We start from the raw sequence: 26,199 nt of genomic DNA on the forward strand, positions 1-26,199 counted from the left end.
TAATCTTATTGGAAAAGTAAAACACATTGACAATTACAATAATATGATATCCATATCTCTATAGAGCAAAACTTGGGGGATGGATGGGACGCCATCCTTCAACGCCACGTGTCCCATTTCTATGGTGCAATCGTGGCACTTTATCTTATTTTTTTAATAAATCATATTTAGAAGTTTTGTTCATCTCTATAATCTTACTTTTATCACGCACAAAGTAAAAATATTTGATAACTAAGTGAGATGCAAACAGATAGTATAAGTGAAAGTAGTTTTATGATTTAGAAACACATTTAAACTTTTTGTTAGAACTGGATTTGAATTGATGTTTTCATATTCTTTACCAAAAGTCAATTACCCGCCATTTTCGTTGGGACTCGATTTGTTCTGTGGTGGCGTTTGCGGCTACCGGCGTGATAAAGTAAATGGAAACGACTAATATAATATTGTATTTAGAACCGAAGCCACTTTGAAATTTCGATCAACTAAAATACTAAAAAAGTGATTAATTTTCTCTGTTCTGTCCATGGAAAACAGATCTCTTTTGAAATTTGACGTGTCTATCACCATAGGCCTCGTTCAACTCCACCGGCCATGAAACCCATCACCAACACCATTCTATCAATCCTTCTTCTCCTCTGCTTTCTTTTCGAATTTTCCAGCAGCAGTGATACGATCACATCGACACGATTCCTCAAAGATTCAGAATCTATATTGTCTAATCGCGGCTTCTTCGAACTGGGTTTCTTCAGCCCTCCCAATTCTACCGAAAGGTTCGTCGGGATTTGGGATAAACGAGTTCCTGTACCAACTGTTTTCTGGGTAGCTAACAGAGACAAGCCTCTCAACAACAAATCCGGTGTTTTTGCCGTATCCGATGATGGGAATCTCGTAGTATTAGATGAAAACTACAGAATTCTATGGAACTCCAATGTTTCTAACGCTGTTGTGAATTCCACCGCTCGTCTTCTTGATTCTGGTAACCTTGTGTTGCAAGACTCTGTTTCAGGAACTATCATATGGGAGAGTTTCAAAGACCCCTCAGACAAATTTTTGCCAATGATGAAATTCATCACCAACTCAATCACAAACGAGAAAGTACAAATCGTGTCATGGAAAACCCCTTCCGATCCATCTTCTGGAAATTTCTCCTTTGGAATCGACCCACTGACGATCCCTGAAGTTATAATCTGGAAAAATAGCCGCCCGTATTGGAGGTCCGGTCCATGGGACGGTCAAGTCTTCATCGGAATACCCGATATGAACACCGACTATCTTTACGGAGGTAATCTCGTAATCGAAAATAAAACTTACTCTCTCTCGATTGCTAATTCAAATGAAGCTCAGTTATTCTTCTACTACTTGAACCCCAATGGGATATTGGTAGAGAATCAATGGAATATTGAGGATCAGAAATGGGTGGTTGCTTGGTCAGCTCCTGAAACAGAGTGTGATGTTTATGGAGCTTGTGGAGCATTTGGGGTCTGTGATTCTCAAAGAACCCCAATTTGCAGTTGCTTGAGGGGTTTTAGGCCAGAGAACGAAGAGGAATGGAACAGAGGAAATTGGAGAAGTGGGTGTGTAAGGAATTCGCGATTGGAGTGTGAGAAGAAGAACATCAGTGTTGAAATGGGAAAAGATCAAGATGGGTTTTTAAAGTTGGAAATGGTTAAAGTTCCAGATTCTGCAGGTTGGATTGTTGCTTCCGAAAACGATTGCAGAGTTCAGTGCTTATCAAACTGTTCATGTTCTGCTTATGCATATAAAACAGGAATTGGTTGTATGATATGGAGAGGAGATTTAATTGACATTCAACAGTTCAAAAATGGTGGAGCAGACATTTACGTTCGTGTGCCATATTCAGAAATAGCTTGTATAAAAACATTAATTCCAAACCGGAATGACTTTCTTTATGTTTCGCAAAAACACCTTTAAAGCACTTCAAAAATCATTTCAAACTCATTTCATATTTTTGGTATCTTCTGTCACAGACGAAAGTGGAATCAGCAAAGACATGAAAGTAGTCATTATAGCTTCTGTGGTAACAGGAACCTTCATACTTATCTGCTCCATATATTGCTTATGTAAGTAGAAAACTAGAGAATCAGGTAAACAAAAAAACTCACTTCGAAATTATCTTACTGAAATTGCAAGTATGGAACAGGGAAAAGGAAAAGGGAAAGGGAAAGGCAGACCAAGACCAAGTTTTTGATGAACAATGGTGATGATATGAAGCATGACAAAGTGAATCAAGTTAAGCTCCAAGAGCTGCCTCTTTTTGATTTTGAGAAGTTGGCTACCGCAACTAACCATTTTCATTTCAATAACAAGCTTGGTCAGGGTGGGTTTGGGCCAGTGTACAAGGTGGGAATAAAGTTCCTTATTTTTGTTGATTAAAGTTGAAGAAAAATGATGGGAACTTACCTTTCATTGTTTGTAGGGAAAATTGGTAGATGGACAAGAAATAGCAGTAAAGAGGCTGTCAAAGACCTCCGGACAAGGACTTGAAGAGTTCACAAATGAAGTAATGGTGATTTCAAAACTACAACATAGAAATCTTGTGCAGCTTTTTGGTTGTTGTGTGGATGGAGAAGAAAGGATGCTAGTTTACGAGTACATGCCTAATGGAAGCTTGGATTCAATGGTTTTTGGTTAGCATTACAATATGGCTTGATGACTTTTCAATTTTTCACAAGTTCTGCACTATGGTTTTAATCCTCTCTTTTGGACACTAAATGTTGCAGATTCAACTAAAGCCAAGGTTTTAGATTGGCAAAAAAGATTCAACGTCATCGAAGGAATTGCTCGAGGGCTTTTGTATCTTCATAGAGATTCGAGATTAAAAATCATTCATAGAGATCTCAAAGCTAGTAACATTTTACTGGATAGAGATCTAAATCCCAAAATTTCGGATTTTGGAACAGCTAGGATTTTCTACGGCGGCAACGAAGCTCAAGCTAGAACCACAAAAGTTGTTGGTACTTAGTAAGTTTTCTTGTGAATTCTATCTATACGTAAAGGTTAAATTTTCAACGCAACGACTAATTAATTTTTTATAACAAAATCTTAGCGGCTACATGTCTCCAGAATACGTGTTGAATGGCCAATTTTCAGAGAAATCGGATGTGTTTAGTTTTGGAGTTTTGTTGCTTGAGACTATTAGTGGAAGAAAAAACACAAGCTTCTATGAAAACGAAGATGCATTGAGCCTTCTAGGATTTGTAAGCATTGTCAATCCATCAAACTTATACGTACGTTATTATTCCTTTACTGACATGATTTGTTTACCATTTTTCTGATGTCATTTTAGGCATGGAAACTATGGAGGGAAAACAATTTAGTTGCTTTGATTGATCAAACAATCTTTGAATTGCATTATGAAGCAGAGATTGTAAGGTGTATTCATGTGGGACTATTGTGTGTTCAAGAACTTGCAAAAGACAGACCAAATATAACAACAATTCTTTCAATGCTTCACAATGAGATCACAGATCTTCCAATGCCAAAGCAACCTGGATTTAGTAGCAATCAAATTGAGATACACACCGAGGGATGTGAACAAAATCATGTTGGAACTTGTTCCACTAACATGATCACGATTACCTCATTTGATGGTCGATAGAATATATTGTGTGAGCTATGTAAATGTACCTTTTAATTAGAACCAGGGGAGTTGGATACACAAATTCAAGATATTGATCATAACTATTACAGAAGATGTAGATGGTTGTTAACATCTATTTCACTTCCAAATTTTGTTCAAAACTTTTCCTAACTAAGACATAAGTTGACTTGATGTTGTAAATTATATCACATATGTATTTTAATCTAATGGTTTTATTAGTTGTTGCATTAATCTACCTTATTTTAATATCATAATTGAAAGAGGTTTTTATTAAAAAAAAAAAAGAAAAAGAAACCAAAACAAACAAACTTTAGAATGGTAAAAATAGAACTTTTCAAGATCTAGAGAGATAATTGAAAGCAAATTTATTAAAATAGTTAATAATAATAATTGATAAATGCTAATGACCTACGCTCATGACAAATGCTAAGATGAATTCATCAACTTCCACGATCTAGTTAATTAATTTAATATATGAATTTCACTCGAGATTTGATTAAAGCATTCTTACTCAATGTGGTTGACTTCACGTTTAAGCAAATTAATCTAATCTTTTGCTTCTAATTGTTCATTGCCTCTACCAAGGTAAAACCTAAGCATTGAATCACACTACCTTGTTGTCAATCAATGCAAGAAAATGTGTTTCATAAACAATATATTCAGTCAAAATTCATAAGAAAGATATAAATGTCATACATCAAAGTTCTTACAAATTTACAAAGGGGCTGTGCTCCCAAAAACTAGAAATTCTTACCTCAACATCTCATGGGACAAGAGGTGGGAGCATCCATTCTTCAAGTACAACCCAAAAGAAGAGATAAAACCTAAGTTAAGATGCTAGAAAGATAAAGAAAGAAGAAGAAATTTGAGAGGCTCACTTCGATCTCCATACATCCCAACATCCTTAAACCCTAAGAAATGAAGAGTAAAACATTACTCTACAAGAAATCAGGTGGAGGCCATGGCACTTGGCACTTGTTTTGCACTTCAGTACATGTGTGATGAAAATGAGATGCATATAGATGAGTGATACTTAGATACACACGGAAAACAATACTCTACGAGGAGTAATATCTGGTTACAATCAAGATTGCAGTAATTTGAGCAATACTCAGTTGTTGCTTCCTTTTTGACAATTGTTAGTTGAGTGCAGCATCGGCTGCATAATAGATAAGGTGCAGTGGAAGCTCCATCCAAGTCTTTTTCTTCCTCTTCAGGAGGTTTCAATTTCAACCATTATTTTGCATTGAATGTTATTCTTCTAATTAATAATAAGAGAATGATTCTTTTCTTTATATTTATGTCTTTGACTTCATCAATTGGCAATCTTCCCCTTGAGTTGCTCTTCTACTCCAACAAAAAATGACATCCAACTTCATGTTCAATCATTTGTCTTTGCTCTGTTTCGTACCACTGTTTCTCCGACACTCGATCGCAGTCGACATCTTAAAAGCAGGACAATCCTTTAACGACACCCAAGTAATTGTTTCAGCCGCCGAAAAGTTTGAATTGGGATTCTTCACTCAGCCCAAGTCCTCCAATTTCAAGTATTTAGGAATATGGTACAAAAGCATTCCCGACGATGTCGTTTGGGTGGCAAACAGAGACAACCCAATTCTAAACTCTTCTGCCACTCTAAAATTCAATACAAATGGAAACTTAGTTCTCGTCAATCAAACAGCTCAGGCTTTTTGGTCTTCCAATTCAACAGCATCGCTTCTAAATCCAATCGCTCAACTACTAGATACAGGTAATTTCATGCTGAGAGATTCAAATTCAAGATCTGAAGATTACGTGTGGCAAAGTTTTAATTATCCCTCTGATACTCTGTTACCGGGAATGAAACTCGGATGGGACTCCAAAACAGGGCTTAATCGAAAGTTAATATCAAGAAAAAGTCAAAACGATCTGTCCTCTGGAGAACTCAGTTATGAAGTCAACTTAGAAGGGCTTGCTGAACTTGTGGTTCGTAAAAGAAACAAGACGATGTTTAGAGGAGGGCCATGGTTTGGCGATGGTTTTAAACGAGGTCGATCCAAAGGAGGGATTTTCATCTATAATCCTTCATTTGAGATATCATTTTCATATAATGCTCCAACTAATGATCCATACAAAGTTGTATTGGATTCAAGTGGATCTGTTATATTCTCTGTTTGGAGCATAGAGGAAAACAGATGGCGCACAACATACACGTTCGAAGGATCTGGCTGCGAAGACTACGATTTATGTGGGAATTTTGGCCTTTGTAGCTCTGGTTTAGTTGCAAGCTGTGGTTGTTTAGATGGGTTTGAACAGAAATCAGCTCAAAATTCTTCAGATGGGTGTGTTAGAAAGGATGAAAAAATTTGTAGAAAAGGAGAGGGATTTAGAAAGATGAGTGATGTGAAATGGCCTGATTCGACAGGGAACTTGGTGAAATTGAAAGTGGGTAATAAAAATTGTGAGACAGAGTGTTTGAATGATTGTTCTTGTTTGGCTTATGGCATTCTTTCACTTCCTAATATTGGGCCTGCTTGTGCTGCATGGTTCGACAAATTGCTTGATATTAGATTTGCTCGTGATGTTGGAACCGGAGATGATCTATTTTTGAGAGAGGCTGCCTCAGAATTAGGTACTAGTTTAGCTGCTTCTCTTCATTTCACCTAAATTCAAATGAAAATCTCTGTATTTTTTTAATGTATTTGCGATTGTAGAACAGAGTGAAAGGAAGAGTATAATAGTTCCGGTGGTTGTGCCAATCATATCAGTATTAATCTTCTTGGTTTTAATCAGCTTTTTTATCATTAGAAATGTAAGAAGAAGAGCTAAAGGTATGTAAAGCTTTCCTCCTCATTCTCTTGAATTATAAGGTTTTTGTTTCCATTTTTATTCATATTCAAGTATCAGCAGATAATGGAGTTACTATCACTGAGGATCTAATTCATGAGAGTGAACTTGAGATGTCGATTGCGATAATTGAAGCTGCAACGAACAATTTCTCAACTTCTAATAAGATAGGGGAAGGAGGTTTTGGACCTGTTTATAAGGTATACTCATCTTACTTATTAGTCTTGTCTGCAACACGTTATAAATGAGATTGGATATCTTATTCTTAGGTGTGTTTGGCACGAAGCTGAGTTGGTGATAGTTACATGTGTTTATGATACGGAGATGCATTGAGTTTATAATAATTGTCTGATTTTGGAATTCTTGAGTTGAGTTGATTTAGGAAGTTTATGTTTAGAGTGCATGATTTAAGTTGGATTTTAGTATTTTTCTCTCTTTTATTACTCCATATAGTATCAATTTACAGGGAAGACTCCCATTTGGGGAAGAAATTGCAGTAAAGAAGCTAGCAGAAAGATCACGTCAAGGATTGGAAGAGTTTAAAAATGAGGTTCTTTTGATTTCCCAACTTCAACATCGAAATCTTGTCAAACTTCTTGGTTTCTGCATTCACAAGGAAGAAACATTACTTATTTATGAATACATGCCCAATAAAAGTTTGGACTACTTTCTTTTTGGTTCGTAGTTTTCTCTTTTGGTTTAGTTTCACTACTGTAGTTATCTGATTTTTAAAAGATAATATCAACTGTAACTTTTAAATTAGATGACGGAAGACGTTCTTTACTCAATTGGCAAATGAGAATTGATATCATAGTCGGCATAGCTCGAGGGCTTCTTTATCTTCATCGAGATTCAAGACTTCGAATCATACATAGAGATCTTAAACCTGCCAATATTTTATTGGATAAGGAAATGAAGCCAAAAATTTCAGACTTTGGCACTGCACGCATGTTTGGTGAATATCAAATGGAAACAAAAACAAAAAGAGTTATTGAAACCTAGTAAGTTAAGAACATTATTAAGTGGGTTCTAATCACGTATTTGATATTAACGTATGATATTTGACACAAATTTGTTAATATGCAGTGGTTATATGTCTCCACAATATGCAATGGGTGGTTGCTTTTCATTCAAATCTGATGTTTATAGCTTCGGAGTTATGATTTTAGAGATAGTTAGCGGCAAGAGGAACCAAGGGTTTTTTCTTCTCGGACATGTAAGTAAAAGGAAATTACCACCTTCTTCTACAAACTAACTTGTAATGATCATATATAGAATTGATATGCATATATATCAGGCATGGAAACTATGGAACGAAGGAAAGGCCTTGGATTTAATGGATGGAGTGTTGAGTCGTGATCAATTTCAAGAATGTAAAGCACTTAAATATATAAATATTGGACTTTTATGTGTTCAAGCACGTCCCGAGGAGAGACCAATTATGTCATCTGTGATCTCAATGTTGGAAAATGATAACATGCCATTGATTCATCTAAAAGGACCTGGGTTCTACGAAGAAAGATTTTTGTCTGATATCGACTCATCATTTTCTACGTCAAATAATGTTACTATTACACTGTTAGAGGATGGTCGCTAATACTCTAACAACAATACAATTATGTAAATATACATGTTTCATCAAATTTAGTATACACAACATGTGTGAGTGAAAATTTTGAACATTAATAGTATATTCTTTTGCGACCTTGAGCTATGTTTATGTTGGTATTAATATAAAATAGATAATTTATTAGTGTTTAATTATTTGATTCAATATAATTGATAGAAAAACGTTGACAACTAAATTAAGAATAACTAAATTTATGGTATATCTAACGTTTCTCTTCTATAATAACATGCATGTTTTCTTAAACTTCAACTCCAATGAAAAGATTGAACATGTTTCAATGATTATTAGCATGTATTGATTCTTTCAAGGTGGAAGGTTCAAATCTCAATCTTACGGGTTGTGTTTACACAAATATAATAAAATATAACATAAAATTACAAGAAAATAGTAAAAAAAAGGACAAATTTGATAAAATATTTACAAAATATCTTAAAATTTTTTATTATATCAACATTAATAGACATTGATACACTTTTTTTTGTATAAGTTTAGACAAAAATAAAAATTCATGGGTGTCTATGATGAAAATGGCGCTAAAAAAAAAAGTACAAATTCAACATTTGCACCATCCACAATATCACACTTTGCAAATCATTTTTTATGTGCAACAGATTTTCGAATGTCAACCCATATTGGGAAGATGAGTAACGTGGGAACATGGGGACGTGAGAATAGTTATTTTCTTATTTTTCTATGCCTTTGGCTGCATCAACCATCAATCTTCTCGGTGAGTTTCTGTCTAGAGGGAAGACTCCAACAATCGAAGGCTTTGATGCAAAAAGATGACATTCAACTTCAGCCTCAATCATTTGTCTTTCCTCTGTTTCATACTTCTGTTTCTCAGACACTCAATCGCAGTCGACATCTTAAAAGCAGGGCAATCCTTTAATGACACCCAAACAATTGTTTCAGCTGCCGAAAAGTTTGAATTGGGATTCTTCACTCACCCCAAGTCCTCCAATTTCAAGTATTTAGGAATTTGGTATAAAAGCCTTCCCGACTATGTTGTTTGGGTCGCTAACAGAGACAACCCAATTCTAAACTCCTCTGCCGCTCTAAAGTTCAATACAAATGGAAATTTAATTCTCGTCAATCAAACAGGTCATGTTTTTTGGTCCTCTAATTCAACATCACTTCAAGATCCAATTGCTCAACTCCTAGATACAGGTAATTTCAAGCTAAGAGATTCAAATGCAAGATCTGAAGATTCTGTGTGGCAGAGTTTTGACTATCCCTCTGATACTCTGTTACCGGGAATGAAACTTGGATGGGACTCCAAAACAGGGCTTAATCGGAAGTTAATATCAAGAAAAAGTCAAAGCGATCTGTCCTCTGGAGAACTTAGTTATGAAGTCAACTTAGATGGGCTTGCTGAACTTGTGGTTCGTAAAGGAAACAAGACGATGTTTAGAGGAGGGCCATGGTTTGGCCATCGTTTTACCGGAGGTCGATTCAGTGGAGGGATTTTCATCTATAATCCTTCATTTGAGATATCATTTTCATATAATGCTCCAACTAATGATCCATACAGAGTTGTATTGGATTCAAGTGGATCTGTTATACACTCTATTTGGAGTCAAGAGGAAAACGGATGGCGCAAAAATTACACATTCGAAGGATCTGGCTGCAACGACTACGATTTATGTGGGAATTTTGGTCTTTGTACGTCTGTTTTAGGAAGCTGTGGTTGTTTAGATGGGTATAAACAAAAATCAGCTCAAAATTCTTCAGATAGGTGCATGAGAAAGGATGATAAAATTTGTAGAGAAGGAGAAGGATTTAGAAAGATAAGTGATGTGAAATGGCCTGATTCCAGAGGGAACATAGTGAAATTGAAAGCGGGTGTTCAAAATTGTGAAACAGAGTGTTTGAATGATTGTTCTTGCTTGGCCTACGGCACACTTTCACTTCCTAAAACTGGGCTTACTTGTGTCACATGGTTTGACAAGTTGCTTGATATTAGATATGTTCGTGATGTTGGAACTGGAGATGATCTGTTTTTGAGAGTGGCTGCTTCAGAATTAGGTACTAATTTAGCTACTTCTCTTAACTTTTTAAATTCAATGAAAAAACTGTGTATTTTTGATGTATTTGGGATTGTAGAAGGGAGTGAAGGGAAGAGTATAATTGTTCCAGTGGTTGTGCCAGTCATATCAGTATTAATCTTATTGGCTTTAATCAGCTTTTATATCATTAGGAATGTAAGAAGAAGAGCTGAAGGTATGCAAACCTTTCCTACTCATTCATTCAAATCGTAAGTGTTTCGTTACCATTTTTATTCAATCTTCAAGTAACCGCAGATAATGGAGTTACAATCACTCAGGATTTCATTCATGAGAATGAACTTGAGATGACGATTTCGATAATTGAAGCTGCAACGAACAATTTCTCAACTTCTAATAAGATAGGGGAAGGAGGTTTTGGACCTGTTTATAAGGTACTCATTTACTCATTAGTCTTGTCTACAACGTTCTAAATGATCAAACAGTTGGATCTCTTAGGATACGTTTGGCATGCATAGTTGAATTGGATCGAATTGATAATAATTGCTTTTAGTACATAGTTGAGCTGAGTTGATAATTATTTTCTATGTTTAGAGTCTCGAATTTAGGTATGCCTTTTAGTATTTTCTCTCTTTTTATGGTACTCCATAAAAGCATCGATCATTTACAGGGGAGGCTTCCATCAGGCCAAGAAATTGCGGTAAAGAAGCTAGCAGAAAGATCACGTCAAGGATTAGAGGAGTTTAAAAATGAGGTTCTTTTCATTTCCCAACTTCAACATCGAAATCTTGTCAAACTTCTTGGTTTCTGCATTCACAAGGAAGAAACATTACTTATTTATGAATACATGCCCAATAAAAGTTTGGACTACTTCCTTTTCGGTTCGTAATTTTCTCTTTTGGTTTAGTTTCACTATTCTAACTATCTGATTTTCAAAAGACTGATATGAGCTATAACCTTTAAATTAGATGACAGAAGACGATCTTTACTCAATTGGCAAATGAGAATTGATATCATAGTTGGCATAGCTCGAGGGCTTCTTTATCTTCATCGAGATTCAAGACTTCGAATAATTCACAGAGATCTTAAAGCTGCCAATATCTTATTAGATAATGAAATGAAGCCAAAGATTTCAGATTTTGGCATTGCACGCATGTTTGGTGAATATCAAATGGAAACAAGAACAAAGACGGTTATCGGAACTTAGTAAGTGACACAATAACATTATTACATTGGGTTCTTAAGTTTTTTTTTTGTTTCTAAATTATGTATAATATTTGACAATCTTGTTATTGCAGTGGTTATATGTCTCCAGAATATGCAATGGAAGGTTACTTTTCATTCAAATCAGATGTTTACAGTTTTGGAGTTATGATTTTAGAAATAGTTAGCGGCAAGAGAAACCAAGGCTTTTTTCAGTCGGAACATCAATTGAATCTTCTTGGATATGTAAGTAAAGAGTAACTACCACCTTCTTGAATACACACTAGTAGATTTTTGTAATGATCATATCAAATTGATATGTGTATAATCAGGCATGGAAACTTTGGAATGAAGGAAAGACCTTGGAATTAATAGATGAAGCGTTGGGTGATGAATTCCAAGAATGTGAGGCACTTCAATACATAAATATTGGACTTTTATGTGTTCAAGCACGTCCCGAAGAAAGACCTATTATGTCATCGGTGCTTTCAATGTTAGAAAATGATAACATGCCATTGATTCATCCAAAAGGACCTGGGTTCTACGGAGAAAGATTTTTATCTGATATTGACTCCTCCTCGTTTTCTATTTCTAATAATGTTACTATTACATTGATAGATGATGGTCGTTAATACTCTAACAACAGTGTGATTATGTAATTATATACATGTTTCATTAAATTCAAGAGAAAATATTGTATATATTTGAGTGAGAGATTTGAATCCCTGATTACTCAATTTTAGTCCTTATTCCATTGTAAAGATCTCAACATATTTTCTTAAAAGATAGTCACCCAAACCTTTTCCTCATCGAAACTACTCTTCATTCTTATGAGACAGATGAGCTACTTTTTTTCTCAACATCAAATAAGAGACAATTACATTGCTTCCGATTATAGAAGAAGGTTCAAGTTACTCTTTGTCTCCTTACTTCATACATCTGAGCGAGCGAGCGTCTCATTTAAGAAACTTTCTCTTCCAAACCGAGGATATAAAAGAAAGAAACAAAATTAGAAGTTTTTATAATGTTTTAGTAGAACCACCGTGGAAAAAGAAAGATCGAAACTACAACCTTAAGAGAGAAAATACATATTAATTATGGTTGATTTAAGCCAACTTTGACACACAAAAAATTACAAGTTAATTAATAGATTGAAGACATGTCTAAAGATGTTTGGTTTGAACGTCTTTTTGACTATCACAATCTATTTAGGTTTGATCATACTATTGACTTAATCCATTAAATCAATTTTAAAAAAATTAAATATAATTAATATACTTTCATTTTTAATTTCAATGTTTCAATGTGTAACATAAGGATATAATATTTTACACTGCCATATTTTTCTTAGTTAGACTTAGACTCATCAATAATCAATGACTTAATACATTAAAATATAAGAAATTTTGCATTGAACCAAACTTTAAAAAACTGATTAATTGAATTAGATAATGTGATAGTTAAACATATATACAAATCCTAATAAAATCAATGATTACTTTCAAACTTAATATCAAATAATGTTCCTGTGAAGTTTCACAAGAGCTTCAATCTCTATCAACAATCTACAAAGAGAAGCAATGGAAAAAATGGCATCCAACTTCAGGCAAAATCCCCTGTCTTTGCTCTGTTTTTGGATACTAATACCTCCATTTCTCAAACAGTCAATAGCAGTGGATACCTTAAAAGCAGGCCAGTCCGTTAACGATACTCAATTGATTGTTTCAGCCACACAGAAGTTTGAATTAGGATTCTTCGCTGAACCCAAAGCCTCAAATTTCAAGTACTTAGGAATATGGTATAAAGAAATTCCCGATGTGGTTGTTTGGGTGGCAAACAGAGACAACCCAATTATAAATTCCTCTGCCACTTTGAATATCAATGGAGATGGAAACTTAGTTCTTTTAAATCAAACAGGTGAAGCTTTTTGGTCTTCAAATTCTTCAAGATCAGTTAAAAACCCCATTGCCCAGCTGCTGGATACAGGTAATTTTGTGCTAAGAGATTCGAATTCAGAGTCTGAAAATTATGCGTGGCAGAGCTTTGATTACCCATTTGATACTCTGTTACCGGGGATGAAACTCGGGTGGGACTTGAAAACAGGTTTAAATCGAAAGTTAATATCAAGGAGAAGTCAAATGGATTTATCTTCAGGAAAATTCAGCTATGGGATTAACATAGACGGGCTTCCTCAACTTATGGTTCGTGAAGGAAACAAGACGATGTTTAGAGGGTGGCCATGGTTTGGGGATGGTTTTAGGCGGAGTCGGTCACAAGAGGCAAATTTCGAGTACAATACTTCATTTGAGATATCATTTTCATATAACAACAATCCAGATAATGAGCCTTCAAGAGTTGTGTTGGATTCAAGTGGGTTTGTTGTACACTATGTGTGGAGCAAAGGGGACGATAAATGGCACTCATCTTACACGTTTGAAGGATCTGGGTGCAACAACTATGGATTATGTGGGAATTTTGGTCTCTGTAGCTCTGTTTTAGTAGCAAGTTGTGGTTGTTTAGATGGGTTTGAACAAAAGCCAAACCAAAATTTTTCAGATGGGTGTGTGAGAAAGGATCCAGAAACCTGCAGAAAAGGAGAGGGTTTTAGAAAGATAAGTAATGTGAAATGGCCAGATTCAAGTGGGGAGTTTGTGAAAATAAAATTGGGTGCTAAAAATTGCGAGAAAGAGTGTTTGAATGATTGTTCTTGCTTGGCTTATGGTGCATTGGAAATTCCAGGGATTGGGGCCTCCTGTGTCAACTGGTTTGGGAAATTGATTGATATTAGATTTAATCGTGATGCTGGAACTGGAGAAGATCTGTTTGTGAGAGTAGCCGCTTCAGAATTAGGTATTAACTTAGGTTTTGCTATTACTTCTCTTCATTTTTCACCTCTAAGGTTGTAACAAAGATGACAAAAGTTCTACTTTTTTTTGCTTTGTAGAATCAAGTAACAAGAAGAGTGGAGTTGCGGTGGTTGTGGCAATGGTAATCATATCAGTACTAATCTTCTTGGCTTTAATCAGCTGGTTTATCATCAGGAAAGTAAGAAGAAGTGCAAGAGGTAAGCAAAAGTTTTCTTGTAGATATCGTCAAAGAGTCTAACACGACGTATCTATATTTTCGCATTTTGATGGCTTTATCATCAACATCAAAGTGAATCGACATTCTATCGTTTCATGAATTAAAATTCATGAAGATACCTCTTTTTTCATATGCCACTTTGAATGTGTGACATGTCTATATTTTCGCCTTTTGATATTGTTTCATCAATTTTAGACAAAGGAGCTGTGATGATTGAAGCACTGATCGAAGAAAATGAACTTGAAATGCCAATTGGTTTAGTAGAAGGAGCAACAGATCACTTTTCCATTTCCAATAAGATAGGAGAAGGAGGTTTTGGGCCAGTTTATAAGGTTAGTCATCAAAAGATGAAATGGCAAAACAATGGATGAGTTTTTAACATACGAATCTATCTCTTAACTTGTTGGTCTCTATAATATAATAACCTTTATTAATCCAGGGGAAACTTCCATCTGGCCATGAAATTGCTGTAAAAAAACTAGCAGAAAGATCTCGTCAAGGGATGCAAGAGTTTAAGAATGAGGTCCTTTTCATTTCCCAACTTCAACATCGAAATCTTGTCAAACTTCTTGGTTTTTGCATCCACCAAGAAGAAATATTACTCATTTATGAATACATGCCAAACAAAAGCTTGGACTACTTCCTCTTTGGTTAGTATCAAACTTCTTTTATTTATAGTGTCTACTGAGTTTGATTGGTTTTGAAAGGACTAATAGATCATGAGATGAAACTGTTAAAATAGATGAACAAAGACGTTCCTTACTCAATTGGCCAATGAGGATCGATATCATAGTTGGTATAGCTCGAGGACTTCTTTATCTCCATCGAGATTCAAGACTTCGAATAATACATAGAGATCTTAAAGCTGCCAATATTTTGTTAGATAGTGAAATGAAGCCAAAGATCTCTGACTTCGGCATTGCACGGATGTTTGGTGAAGATCAAACAGAAACCAAAACAAAAAGAGTTGTTGGGACTTTGTGAGTAACAAAACTATTAATTACTTCGGACATACTTTATTTCATTTGTATTTTAAGATTCTACTTAATATATATTGTAACTTAACATTATTATTGTTAGTTTGCAGTGGCTATATGTCTCCGGAATATGTAATAGATGGCCGTTTTTCATTCAAATCTGATGTTTTCAGCTTTGGAGTTATGCTCTTGGAAATAGTTAGTGGCAAAAAGAACCAACGGTTTTTTCACACTGAACATCATCAACTAAATCTTCTTGGACATGTAAGTATATAAAGAAAATTATTACATCATCTCAAAAAAACATATAGTTTTCCACTACAATTATCCTGTCGTATTGAATTTTGTATCAGGTGTGGAAACTTTGGAATGCAGGAAGGGCATTGGAATTTATAGACGAGACATTGAGAGATCAGGTTGAAGAATATGAAGCACTAAAATACATAAATATTGGACTTTTATGTATTCAAGGACGTCCAGAGAAAAGACCAACTATGTCATCTGTGCTTTCCATGTTAGAGAATAATAATATGGAATTCATATCTCCAGGGCGACCAGGATTCTACGAAGAAAGATTTGAATGGCTTGATGCTGATAGTTCACCACCACTAGATGTTACACTAACTTCTAGTTCAAACAATGTTGTTACTTTTACCTTATTTGATGGTCGATAAAGGACTTATGAACAGATTCTTTAACCTATGTTCTAGTCTAATAACAGTTGTTATTGGTTTCGTTTGTAAAGGAAAGATGCTTGAAGGACTTGAAGTGAGCATCCAAAATGTGATATCTAATTCTGCTTTAACTCAGAATTGTTCGATGAGTTTTACATTTCAATTTGGTTATTTTGTAAGTTTTAAGAATCAAAGAGATAGAATCAAGCATCGGGGAGAAAATTGAACTAAACAGATTCCTAGCAAAGAAATTGGACCAAAAGACTCAAAAATTACAAAACTGACTAATTAAAAGGATGCACAATCTGCATTTTTTGTGATAGTGCCGCAACGACGTCAAGCATATACAAACGATTTGTAGCTTCAGTTTTTAGGTTATATCTTTTTTTTTAGGGTGATCGTTTTGAGGCGTATGACCACCTCTTTTCTTCATTTATTTCCCCTCTATCCATTTACAACCGTAGTTTTTAAGTTTACGATAGTAGTTTACTTTCATCTATCCTCTGTGCAACCAAACTAAAACAACACGAGTCTCTATCTTTTCCACAGTTGTATATGGAAAGGTAAGATCTTTTTTATTTCTAGTTTTGAAGATTTTGGAAGAACCCGTTGTATTTTCTGGAGTATTTTGATAATATGATTAAAATTTATTGTCTATGGGTTTTAGTCGGGATTTAATTATTATGAATTACATTTTCTTGTTATTGATTGACTATGAATGCTTGATTGACTAGAATGCTTGATTGTGCATACAATTTCATGCTTTAGATTAATGTATAATAGGTGGCACATAACCGTATGTTAATATATGCTCATTCGAATCTCAAACAAATACCAATTCCCCCTTCCCAATTAATTAACTTTGAGAAATTTATCTTCGTGCTTCTTCCATGGATCGACTTGATCTTGCCACTTGTACTACTTAAGAGTAAAGATATTAAATCGATATAGTTATAAATTTTATTTGATTAATTAGTCATTTACAAACGACCGTAAAAACTACACCAAGTATACATGAGCTTACATTTTAAATGGTTCGTATTCCACAGTCATGATAAGGTGCTCAAACATATTGTTAAAGACACCAATATAACTTCTAGTTTTAAGATCCATTACAGTGGGGTGTAGATATTAGAAGATAGTAATGAAGGAATGGAATTCCTAAAGCAAAAGCGTATGAACGCCGTGCAAGTAAAATTCAATTTATGAAACCAATAAATTCAAAGAAAAATAATAAACATGCTTCTCATGGAAAAGGTGAAAATAAACTAACCTTTGTAGAACCAATTCTTCTTCCAAGCTTCGAGATACCACAAAATCTTCCTCGTTATTCTTCAAGTAAAGAATCACAGAGAGTTGTGGGCTTCTGTAATTTTGGCGAGGGAAGAAGTTTTTGGGAGAATTTTGTTTCTTTGGATACAGAGAGATCGTAAGATTGTGCTGTTCTAAAAAAAAAAAAGAGTTTTTATAATGGGTGGCTTTTTTGACATAACATATCAAGGTTATAGCAACTTCTTCAACAATTTGCAAATATAGCAAATTTTTTATTTCCTTTTTATATATTCCTAAAATGCCCTTAATTTAGATGAAAAATACATGGCACGATTTTCTCCCTTTTGACGATGACGATCTACTCCTCAATCTCTAATATCATCTTCTTCATTCTCTCAAACCTAAACAATTCTCTTTTTTTCATGATTCGTCCTCTCTTTTCCTTTTGTGATTTTGTCTCCGCCTCCAACTAGTCGATTTTTCATTCAATTCTCTCTTCCAACCGTTCGTCTTACATTCAACAATTTTGGGCGTTCAGCAATTTTCGGCATTCAACAATTTTTCATTTACTTCTACTTTAGGTCAATGTTAGGGTTTGGTATCAATTTTATTGGTATGTAATCAAATTTTCTTTTAAAAATAATTTATATTTGTTTCTTAGTTTTTTCATCCAATTTATGTTAATCATCTCAGTTTGATATTTGTTTCATATGTGATTTGTCCCTAAATTTTTCATTTGACTTGATCCCATTTTTACAATTTTATTTTCATCTCTGTAGGTTAATTTTGTTCGATTCAATTTGATGATTTTACTAGAACTTTTATAGAAAAAAATGTGTTTATTTTACTTGTATGGGACTTCGTTGAAATTGAGCATATTATGAATTTTTCTATCAATTTTACGTTTTTAGGTTAAAATAAATTGAGTTTTTTTTTTTCCTTTTCTGAAATATATCACTGATAGAATATAGTTAATATTTGCATAGTGATATTAGTCTATCAGTGATAGACTTGTATTAATCCTAGTTTATCACTGATAGTAGTCTATAAATGATAGACTCATATCTTAGTTCATCACTGATATGAGTCAATCAGTGATAGACTCTATCTTCTATCAATGCTATGAGTGTAACACTAGGATGATAACTGTATATTTTTCTTTCTTTTGCAGTAATTCAGAATTATGATTAATCAATGTTATAAGTGTAACAATAAATGTTATAATGGAGTTTAATTTTTAGCTTGATAGTTTTTATCGAATATTGACTTTACTATGAAGTTTATCGTTGATAGATTCTATCACCGATATTAGTCAACTATTGTTGATAGCTTTTATAAATAATAGACTTTATACGTATATTAACCAAACTTTTTTCTCAATAAAATGCACCAATTAATCTAATTTGCAATTATTCAACATGTATAGTACTAATTTCTCAATGGAAACACAAAAGCACATAACTAAATGTGAAGAGGTAATGTCATCATGAAGTCTTTCACCGTTATCATTAATAAACTTCAACATACATTGAAGAGCCACGACTATTTAAGAATATAAAGAGGAATAATTTGCAATATTCAACCTGTGGTCCAACACTTTTCTGTATCAATATAACAAAATCAAATAAAATGTAAAGTCTATCATTGATCTTTTCTATTATGGAATATCCACAAAACTAATATAGTACAATATAAATTTACTGAATGAGAGAGTTGCAAATCAAAACTAGGGACAAATCAATCGGTCTCTTGCAATATTCTAGTCTTTTGCGTTCTCCAACATTTTTTTGATCGGTTAAGTTGTCTCTTCGGCCTAACATTTTTAACATTCTTCGCTATTTCTATAGTTTTCACTTCGTTTCTTTTCTTGAACAACCTGAAATAATAATATTGAATTAGACTTTATAAAAAGTGCATATTAAACTAAAACATCTAATAACAATCTAACACAAACAAGTAAAACATCCTTCAAGTTGATAGAAACATATCACTGATAGAACATAAACAACATCACATAAAAATAGACATTAAACTAAATTATCTACTAAAATCCCAATAAAAACAAACTAAATACCCCTCAAGACTATCAATGATACAGATAGACTCTAACCCTAAGCACTAACACACACCTAAAACAGATCAGCATGCCAAACAAACAAGTTAAACATCCCAATATAAGCCAGTTAATCATCCTCTAAATTTGTCAATCAGTGATAGAAACATATCAGTCATAGACCCTAAGCAACATAACACAAAAAATCCAAATTAAACTAGAGCTTCTACTAACTTCCCAAGTCAAACGGGCTAAACATCTTCCAAGACTATCAAGGATTGAAACATATCATCGATAGACCCTAGGAAACAACATATAAAAAGTGTACATTAAAGTGAAATATCTAATAACAATCAAACATAAACAAGTAAAACATTCTTCAAGTTGATAGAAGCATATCACTAATAGAACATAAACAACATCACATAAAAATATACATTAAACTAGTGATACAAACATATCACTGATAGACCCTAACCCTAAGCAACACACAAACCTTAAATAGATCAACATGCCAAAGAAACAAGTTAAACATCCCAACACAAACCAGTTAAATAGATCAGTGATATATAAACATATTATTGATAGACCTTAACCCTAAGTAACAACACACAAATTGAAAAACAGAGCACAACCAAATAGAAAATAAAGGAATCAATTTCAAACAAATAGAAAAAGAAGAAAATCTACTTCAAACAGTTTATGACCAAACGAAAATAAAGATACCTTACGAACGTAACTTATTATTTCAAACGAAAAGCAAATAATTTACGATTGTACAGGTGGAGTGGAGAACATAGCGAAGTGGAGAACGTAGCAAAGTGAATAACGCAAAACAAAGAAGTCTAATGAAGTGGAGCGGAAGGCACCGATATCAGCACTGGAAACCAAATCGAAATATGAAGAAAGAAGAAGAAAGTAGAATAATGGAAGGAAAATGTGAAGAAATTTGCTTGAAATTAGAATACGAAGCGGCAGAAGTTTAAAAGTGTATATGTAGGGACATTTTTGTCTTTATTGTTAAAATTTGCCATATTTGCAAATTTTTTAAACCTCTGCTATATTCGTAATTAATTTGGAGCCCAGTGTTATATCTCTAATTGACCCAAAAAAAAAAACTTTTCCCTTTTTTTTTCTTTTAAAACAAATCTCAACAATGGAGGGGGAAGTTATCAAAATAACTTCCCCTTCTATTCTATTTAAATATATATATATATATATATATATATATTAATTAAATTAAATAAAATCAATATAAATTTAATTAATATATATTATATCTCATATAATATAAACTTTATATTATATCATATATAATATAACCAATGATTTAGATATCTCATATAATCTATAGTTCTAATATGAATCGAATTCAATTTTAACCTATAGTTTATTTATGAATCTCATTCATATTATTATTATTATTTGAATCATATCCAAATATTAACTTCTCTCATAAAAAACTTTACATTATAATGTATCAAATACATTATATTAATTGTATCATATGCAATTTATTCCCTTTAATCAATTTGAACAATTCAAATTAAACCAAAATAAATTTGATTCTCATTTATCCTTATTGAGCTAACAAGGGGACCTTATGGACCTACAGATTGAAGCTCCAATGAAATGAGATTAATTAATTAAACTCTTTAATTAAATTTAATCTCTATTCATTAACTATTAGTCATTCCACTAAAGACTAATAGTTGCACTCTTCTAACTGTAGATATATTTTTGTGTCCATTAGATATAACCAATCAACAATGCAATGACCCTTCACAAATTGCTCGTAAGTACAGCTAGGCCAAAAATTACCGTTTTGCCCCTGTAGTTACATCTAACTCCTTAAGTACCATTGATTCCTTTAATGAACAATAATTATAGTCCTACTATAACTGAACTCCTCTCAGGCCAAGAGAGGGTGTGGCGCCACATTGTTCAAGTCTTGAAATCAACCTTTAAGAGAGCAATTTCTCTACTTACTATATCTATAAAGAATGAGCGAATTCCTTCTTGTGTAGCTGTGCTCCCAGCTCCCCAATCAGACGAATCCCCAAAATGGTAGGCATATTGAGTCGGCTATATAGGCCACTCTCACCCACATAAATCAAATGATCGCCTTCATAGGCAGGAGTTCACAACTCACTCAAGATTCAGGTCAAGTCACCTATAGTCATCCTGGTGAAATGTAGTCTCAACTAGTAACGGTGTTAATAAGAGAGACTATTCATTTCATGGTCCACTCTTATACAAAGTCTTTGTATAGAATACCCCCGCTCTAATGTCTCAACATGAATGATTATGATCAAATCATTTGTAGCACTTTAGAACAATTGTAACAACTACAAAGCAGGCCGTATTCGTAGTGTCACCAGGATAAGGTATCCAACCTTATCCATTTACTACAGACCATTTAGGTTATCACTTAAACATGATCCACTTGTATGTCTCCACATACATGTTTAGGTTATAGAAGATAATCTTGGATGTTAGTTTATTGGTTTTGTGAGTTAATGCAACTAAATGTCAAATAAAATAAAACACTTTATTTTATTAGATAAATAAAAAGTTTGTATAATATATACAATTACAAACTACAAGACCACGAGATTTAGGGCATCAACCCCAACAAGTAATATATTAATTAAAACAATATTAGACTAATTAATTACAATAGACAACATCTTTTATATGGCTTATAATATATTAGGGCATATGACACTATTTTAATCCAATAGCGATGATGCGAATTAAGCTATTAGGTGTGAAAGAAGACTGTTTTCACAAGCTTGGACGCAATCCCTCCAAGTTCAACAAAAACATATATGTTATTGGGACATCTTTATCCTCTCAATTATTTGTTGCTTTTCTTAATCTTTTTTCTCTTTCTTGATTAACACTCTTCAATTTTTCTTTTCCTTTCTCCAATGTTTTTTCACTTTCTTACTCCAATCTCTATTATCAAAAAATATTCAAAGTAATTTGATGCCATCTCTTTATCAAAGTAACCATTAGAACTAAAAACAATTAAATTGAAGAAGCTAGAAGTCTATAAGCAGCCTTCAATATGAATTATATATTTCTTCTCTATGCTATCTGAAATGTATCTTTGAATAATATAAGCACCAATATGTCGTAGACTCTAATCATAGAAAGTTTATTAAAATCATTCACATGTTATACAAATTTTGAGGTCAATGACTACTCTCCTACCAGGAACCGGTCATCCTCATCCTCTTACACAATTTCAAAAGTTCAACAAAAAGGATCAACCAAAATTCCAACAGTTGGTGCAACAAATAACTAAGCAATGGAAAATTGTTTATCTTTTCTTTTTTTCTTCACACTCATACTTCTGTTTTCGCAAAAATCCATTGCAGATGATAGAATAAAACAACACCAATCCATTAACGACACCCAACTAATTGTTTCAGCCGCCCAAATTTTTGAATTGGGATTCTTCAATGAACCGAAAGCCTCCAATTTAAGGTATTTAGGAATATGGTACAAGGGCATTCCCGATGTTGTCGTTTGGGTCGCAAACAGAGACAACCCAATTCTAAACTCCTCTGCTACTTTGACTTTCAATGGAGATGGAAACTTGGTTCTCATCAATCAATCAGGTTTCCATTTTTGGTCTTCAAACTCAACACGCTCTATTCAAAATCCCATCGCTCAACTTCTGGATACTGGAAATTTGGTGTTGAGAGATTCAAATTCCGGGTCAGAAAATTACGAGTGGCAGAGCTTTGATTATCCCTCTGATACTCTGTTACCGGGAATGAAAGTCGGGTGGGACTCTAAAACAGGACTTAACCGAAAATTAACATCTTGGAGAAGTCCAAATAATCCATCCTCAGGAGAATTCAGTTTTAGCATCAACACAGATGGGCTTCCTCAATTCTTGGTTAGTAAAAGAAACAAGACGTTGTACAGAGGTTGGCCTTGGTATGATCATGATTTTGGACAGGGTTACGGTAATGGGTTTGATTACAATCTCGTCTTTAATACTTCCATGGAGATATCATTTTCATATAACTATTCAGCGACCAGTCGTACAAGAATTGTGATGGATTCAAGCGGGTCGATCAATCGGTACGTGTGGAGCGATGTAGGAGAAGAATGGCGCAATGAATTCACGTTTAATGGAGCTGGTTGTAACGACTATGACTTGTGTGGAGATTTTGGTATCTGTGACGCTGTAGTAACATCAACTTGCGGTTGTTTAGATGGGTTTAAACCAATCTCAACCCAAAATTTCTCAAATGGGTGCGTTAGAAAGGATCAAAATATTTGCAAAGTTGGAGATGGGTTTAAAAGGATAAGTAATGTGAAATGGCCTGATTCAACGGGGGAGTTAGTGAAGATGAAACTGGGTGTTCAAGACTGTCGGGGAGAATGCTTGAAGAATTGTTCTTGTTTAGCATATGGAACAGTGGGAATTCCTAAAATTGGGAGTGTCTGTGTCAATTGGTTTCACAAATTGATTGATGTTCGATATGTTCCTGATGTTGGGTCTGGAGACGATCTCTTCATCAGAGTTGCGGCTTCAGAACTAAGTATTTGCTTATTACATTTCCTAATCTTGTATGAAAAAGAAAAGAGAAATCGAGTTCGTTTTGATTATTTAGCTGTGTTTTTGGATTTGTAGAATCGGCCCAATCGGATGATGGAAAGCGTAATGTCGCTGAATCGGATGATGAAAAGCGTAATGTCGCTGTGGTTGTGGCTGTGCCGATCGTTTCCGTGATAATCTTTTTGGCTTTAGTCGTTGGGGGCTGCTTTCTTATTAGGAGAAGAGCCAACGGTAAAGCTTTTTCCTCTTTCTATCAATATTGTTTAAATTTTAAACTTTTTCTTATAACACTGTTTTGATTTAATGTCAAATCTCATGTAGGGAATGATGAAGTTGTTATAGCAGTCGTGGAGCCTCCAATTCAAGAAAATAAACTTGAGATGCCTATTGGTGTTGTTGAAGCTGCTACGGAAAATTTTTCATTTTCTAACAAGATAGGAGAGGGTGGTTTTGGACCTGTTTATAAGGTACTCTTTAATTTTTCCAACTTTCTTTGCATTTGAAGTCTTCTTGGACAAACCAAAAGCAAAGTTAATAATTGAAAATTTATATTATGATTGAACAATATTATATCATTATCATTGTAGAGCTTCATAAAGGATGGTTATGGTGTTTAAATACAATACTCTCCCTTGTTCAAACGGACACGGTAGAACAACCCAAATAGCTTGGAGTTGTTTAGAATTAATTAGTATTGTGTTTGTTATTTTCTTTCAGTTGAATATGTGAAATTGATTGTATAGGGAAAGCTTCCAAGCGGGCAAGAAATAGCAGTAAAAAAACTAGCAGAAAGATCAGGTCAAGGGTTGCAAGAATTCAAAAATGAAGTAATTTTTATTTCTCAACTTCAACATCGAAATCTTGTGAAGCTTCTTGGTTATTGCATCCACCAGGAAGAAATATTACTGATCTATGAGTACTTGCCAAACAAAAGTTTGGACTGCTTCCTTTTTGGTTGGTACCATTTCCAATCTTTCCTTATCTATAGTTATGATTCATGACCTAGCATTAAACTATATTTTACTTTTAATTTAATTTCTTGATCAGTTCCAACTATATTTTAACTTCTTTTCGGTTTGGTTCCAAATGATCACTAATTAATATGACCTAAATCCATTGAAGTAGATGATCAAAGGCGTTCTATACTTAAGTGGCCGAAGAGAATTGATATCATAATAGGCATAGCTCGAGGACTTCTATATCTTCATCAAGATTCGAGACTTAGAATAATACACAGAGATCTTAAAGCAGCTAATATTCTGTTGGATAGTGAAATGAAACCGAAAATTTCAGACTTTGGCATGGCACGCATATTTGGTGAAGATCAAACAGAAACAAAAACAAGAAGGGTTGTTGGAACTTAGTAAGTAACAAATATCACTTTCACTTTTGTTACTATTTTACGTTTTTACTTCGATCTTTTAGTTTATTTGATTTAAAGATTTTCAACGACATGGGTAATGCAGTGGATATATGCCTCCAGAATATGCAATCGACGGTTTCTTTTCAGTAAAGTCAGATGTTTTCAGCTTTGGAGTTGTGGTTTTAGAGATAGTTAGTGGCAGGAAGAACAAAGGTTTTTTTCATCCAGAGCATCAACTAAATCTTCTTGGACATGTAAGTACATATATGAAAGAGATAAAGCATCCATTATGTTTAAAAGAACATACTGTTTTCCTACTATGATTATCAATCGTGACAAAATTGAAATCGTTTTAGGCATGGAAACTTTGGAAAGAAGGAAGGGCATTGGAGTTCATCGATATAATGTTGGAGGATGAATACGACAAACACGAAGCTTTAAGATATATAAATATTGGGTTGCTATGTGTTCAAAGTCGTCCAGAAGAAAGGCCAACTATGTCAACTGTGTTTTCTATGTTAGAGAATGAAAAAATGCAACTAATACTTCCTCAACGACCTGGATTCTATGAGGAAAGGTTTATAGTATCTGATATTCATTCATCATCTAGCGATCACCATGCATCCTCGATCAATAATGTTACCGTAACATTGCTACAAGGTCGTTAGGTTGTTATATTAAGTCTGCTAAGTGACCATATTACTAGCCAACAAAAACTTAGCTTAACTAATACCAATGAAAATTGAAGACCAAAAGGTCTACGATTCAAATAATCTTATATTTTACTTTTAATATGTTTCTTCTTTCTATTTAATTTACTTAGTCATTTAGGTTGTTATTATTTGTATCCTCTCCTTTGGGATACCAATTTCAACTAACTTAACGTATAGACACTATCAATCTTGATGTC

General features: G+C 33.9%; 4 protein-coding genes across 6 annotated transcripts; all 4 read left to right on the plus strand.

The window, feature by feature from the left end:
- Nucleotides 1–332: 332 nt before the first annotated feature.
- Nucleotides 333–3,783, plus strand: LOC127144228 (G-type lectin S-receptor-like serine/threonine-protein kinase At1g11330). 3 transcript variants are annotated; one of them, XM_051079908.1, is made up of 7 exons: nucleotides 339–1,870; nucleotides 1,989–2,081; nucleotides 2,162–2,361; nucleotides 2,438–2,648; nucleotides 2,742–2,982; nucleotides 3,068–3,218; nucleotides 3,308–3,783. In XM_051079908.1, the coding sequence occupies exons 1-7, from the start codon at nucleotides 592–594 to the stop codon at nucleotides 3,617–3,619; spliced, it is 2,487 nt and encodes an 828-aa protein (XP_050935865.1). In that variant the 5' UTR covers nucleotides 339–591; the 3' UTR covers nucleotides 3,620–3,783. The 3 variants fall into 3 exon arrangements, with proteins under 3 accessions (XP_050935866.1, XP_050935865.1, XP_050935867.1); XM_051079910.1 differs by having other exon boundaries at nucleotides 342–1,282; XM_051079909.1 differs by lacking the exon at nucleotides 3,308–3,783 and having other exon boundaries at nucleotides 333–1,870; nucleotides 3,085–3,218.
- A 1,061-nt stretch (nucleotides 3,784–4,844) lies between these two features.
- Nucleotides 4,845–8,045, plus strand: LOC103489252 (receptor-like serine/threonine-protein kinase SD1-8). Its single transcript, XM_051079913.1, has 7 exons — nucleotides 4,845–6,233; nucleotides 6,316–6,432; nucleotides 6,512–6,648; nucleotides 6,915–7,125; nucleotides 7,212–7,449; nucleotides 7,535–7,664; nucleotides 7,746–8,045. The coding sequence occupies exons 1-7, from the start codon at nucleotides 4,985–4,987 to the stop codon at nucleotides 8,043–8,045; spliced, it is 2,382 nt and encodes a 793-aa protein (XP_050935870.1). The 5' UTR covers nucleotides 4,845–4,984.
- A 748-nt stretch (nucleotides 8,046–8,793) lies between these two features.
- Nucleotides 8,794–16,150, plus strand: LOC103489244 (receptor-like serine/threonine-protein kinase SD1-8). Its single transcript, XM_051079761.1, has 13 exons — nucleotides 8,794–10,298; nucleotides 10,379–10,515; nucleotides 10,752–10,962; nucleotides 11,050–11,287; nucleotides 11,380–11,530; nucleotides 11,617–11,911; nucleotides 12,830–14,134; nucleotides 14,229–14,348; nucleotides 14,564–14,700; nucleotides 14,808–15,018; nucleotides 15,111–15,348; nucleotides 15,456–15,609; nucleotides 15,699–16,150. Exons 1-13 carry the CDS (start codon nucleotides 8,861–8,863, stop codon nucleotides 16,017–16,019), a joined length of 4,956 nt encoding a protein of 1,651 aa, XP_050935718.1. The 5' UTR covers nucleotides 8,794–8,860; the 3' UTR covers nucleotides 16,020–16,150.
- Nucleotides 16,151–22,641: 6,491 nt separating this feature from the next.
- Nucleotides 22,642–26,065, plus strand: LOC103485815 (receptor-like serine/threonine-protein kinase SD1-8). Its single transcript, XM_008443528.3, has 7 exons — nucleotides 22,642–23,909; nucleotides 24,002–24,157; nucleotides 24,248–24,393; nucleotides 24,670–24,880; nucleotides 25,052–25,289; nucleotides 25,393–25,543; nucleotides 25,646–26,065. The coding sequence occupies exons 1-7, from the start codon at nucleotides 22,661–22,663 to the stop codon at nucleotides 25,955–25,957; spliced, it is 2,463 nt and encodes an 820-aa protein (XP_008441750.2). The 5' UTR covers nucleotides 22,642–22,660; the 3' UTR covers nucleotides 25,958–26,065.
- Nucleotides 26,066–26,199: the final 134 nt, after the last annotated feature.

This window comes from Cucumis melo, chromosome 12 (assembly GCF_025177605.1).
Source record: "Cucumis melo cultivar AY chromosome 12, USDA_Cmelo_AY_1.0, whole genome shotgun sequence".
NCBI lineage: Eukaryota > Viridiplantae > Streptophyta > Magnoliopsida > Cucurbitales > Cucurbitaceae > Cucumis > Cucumis melo.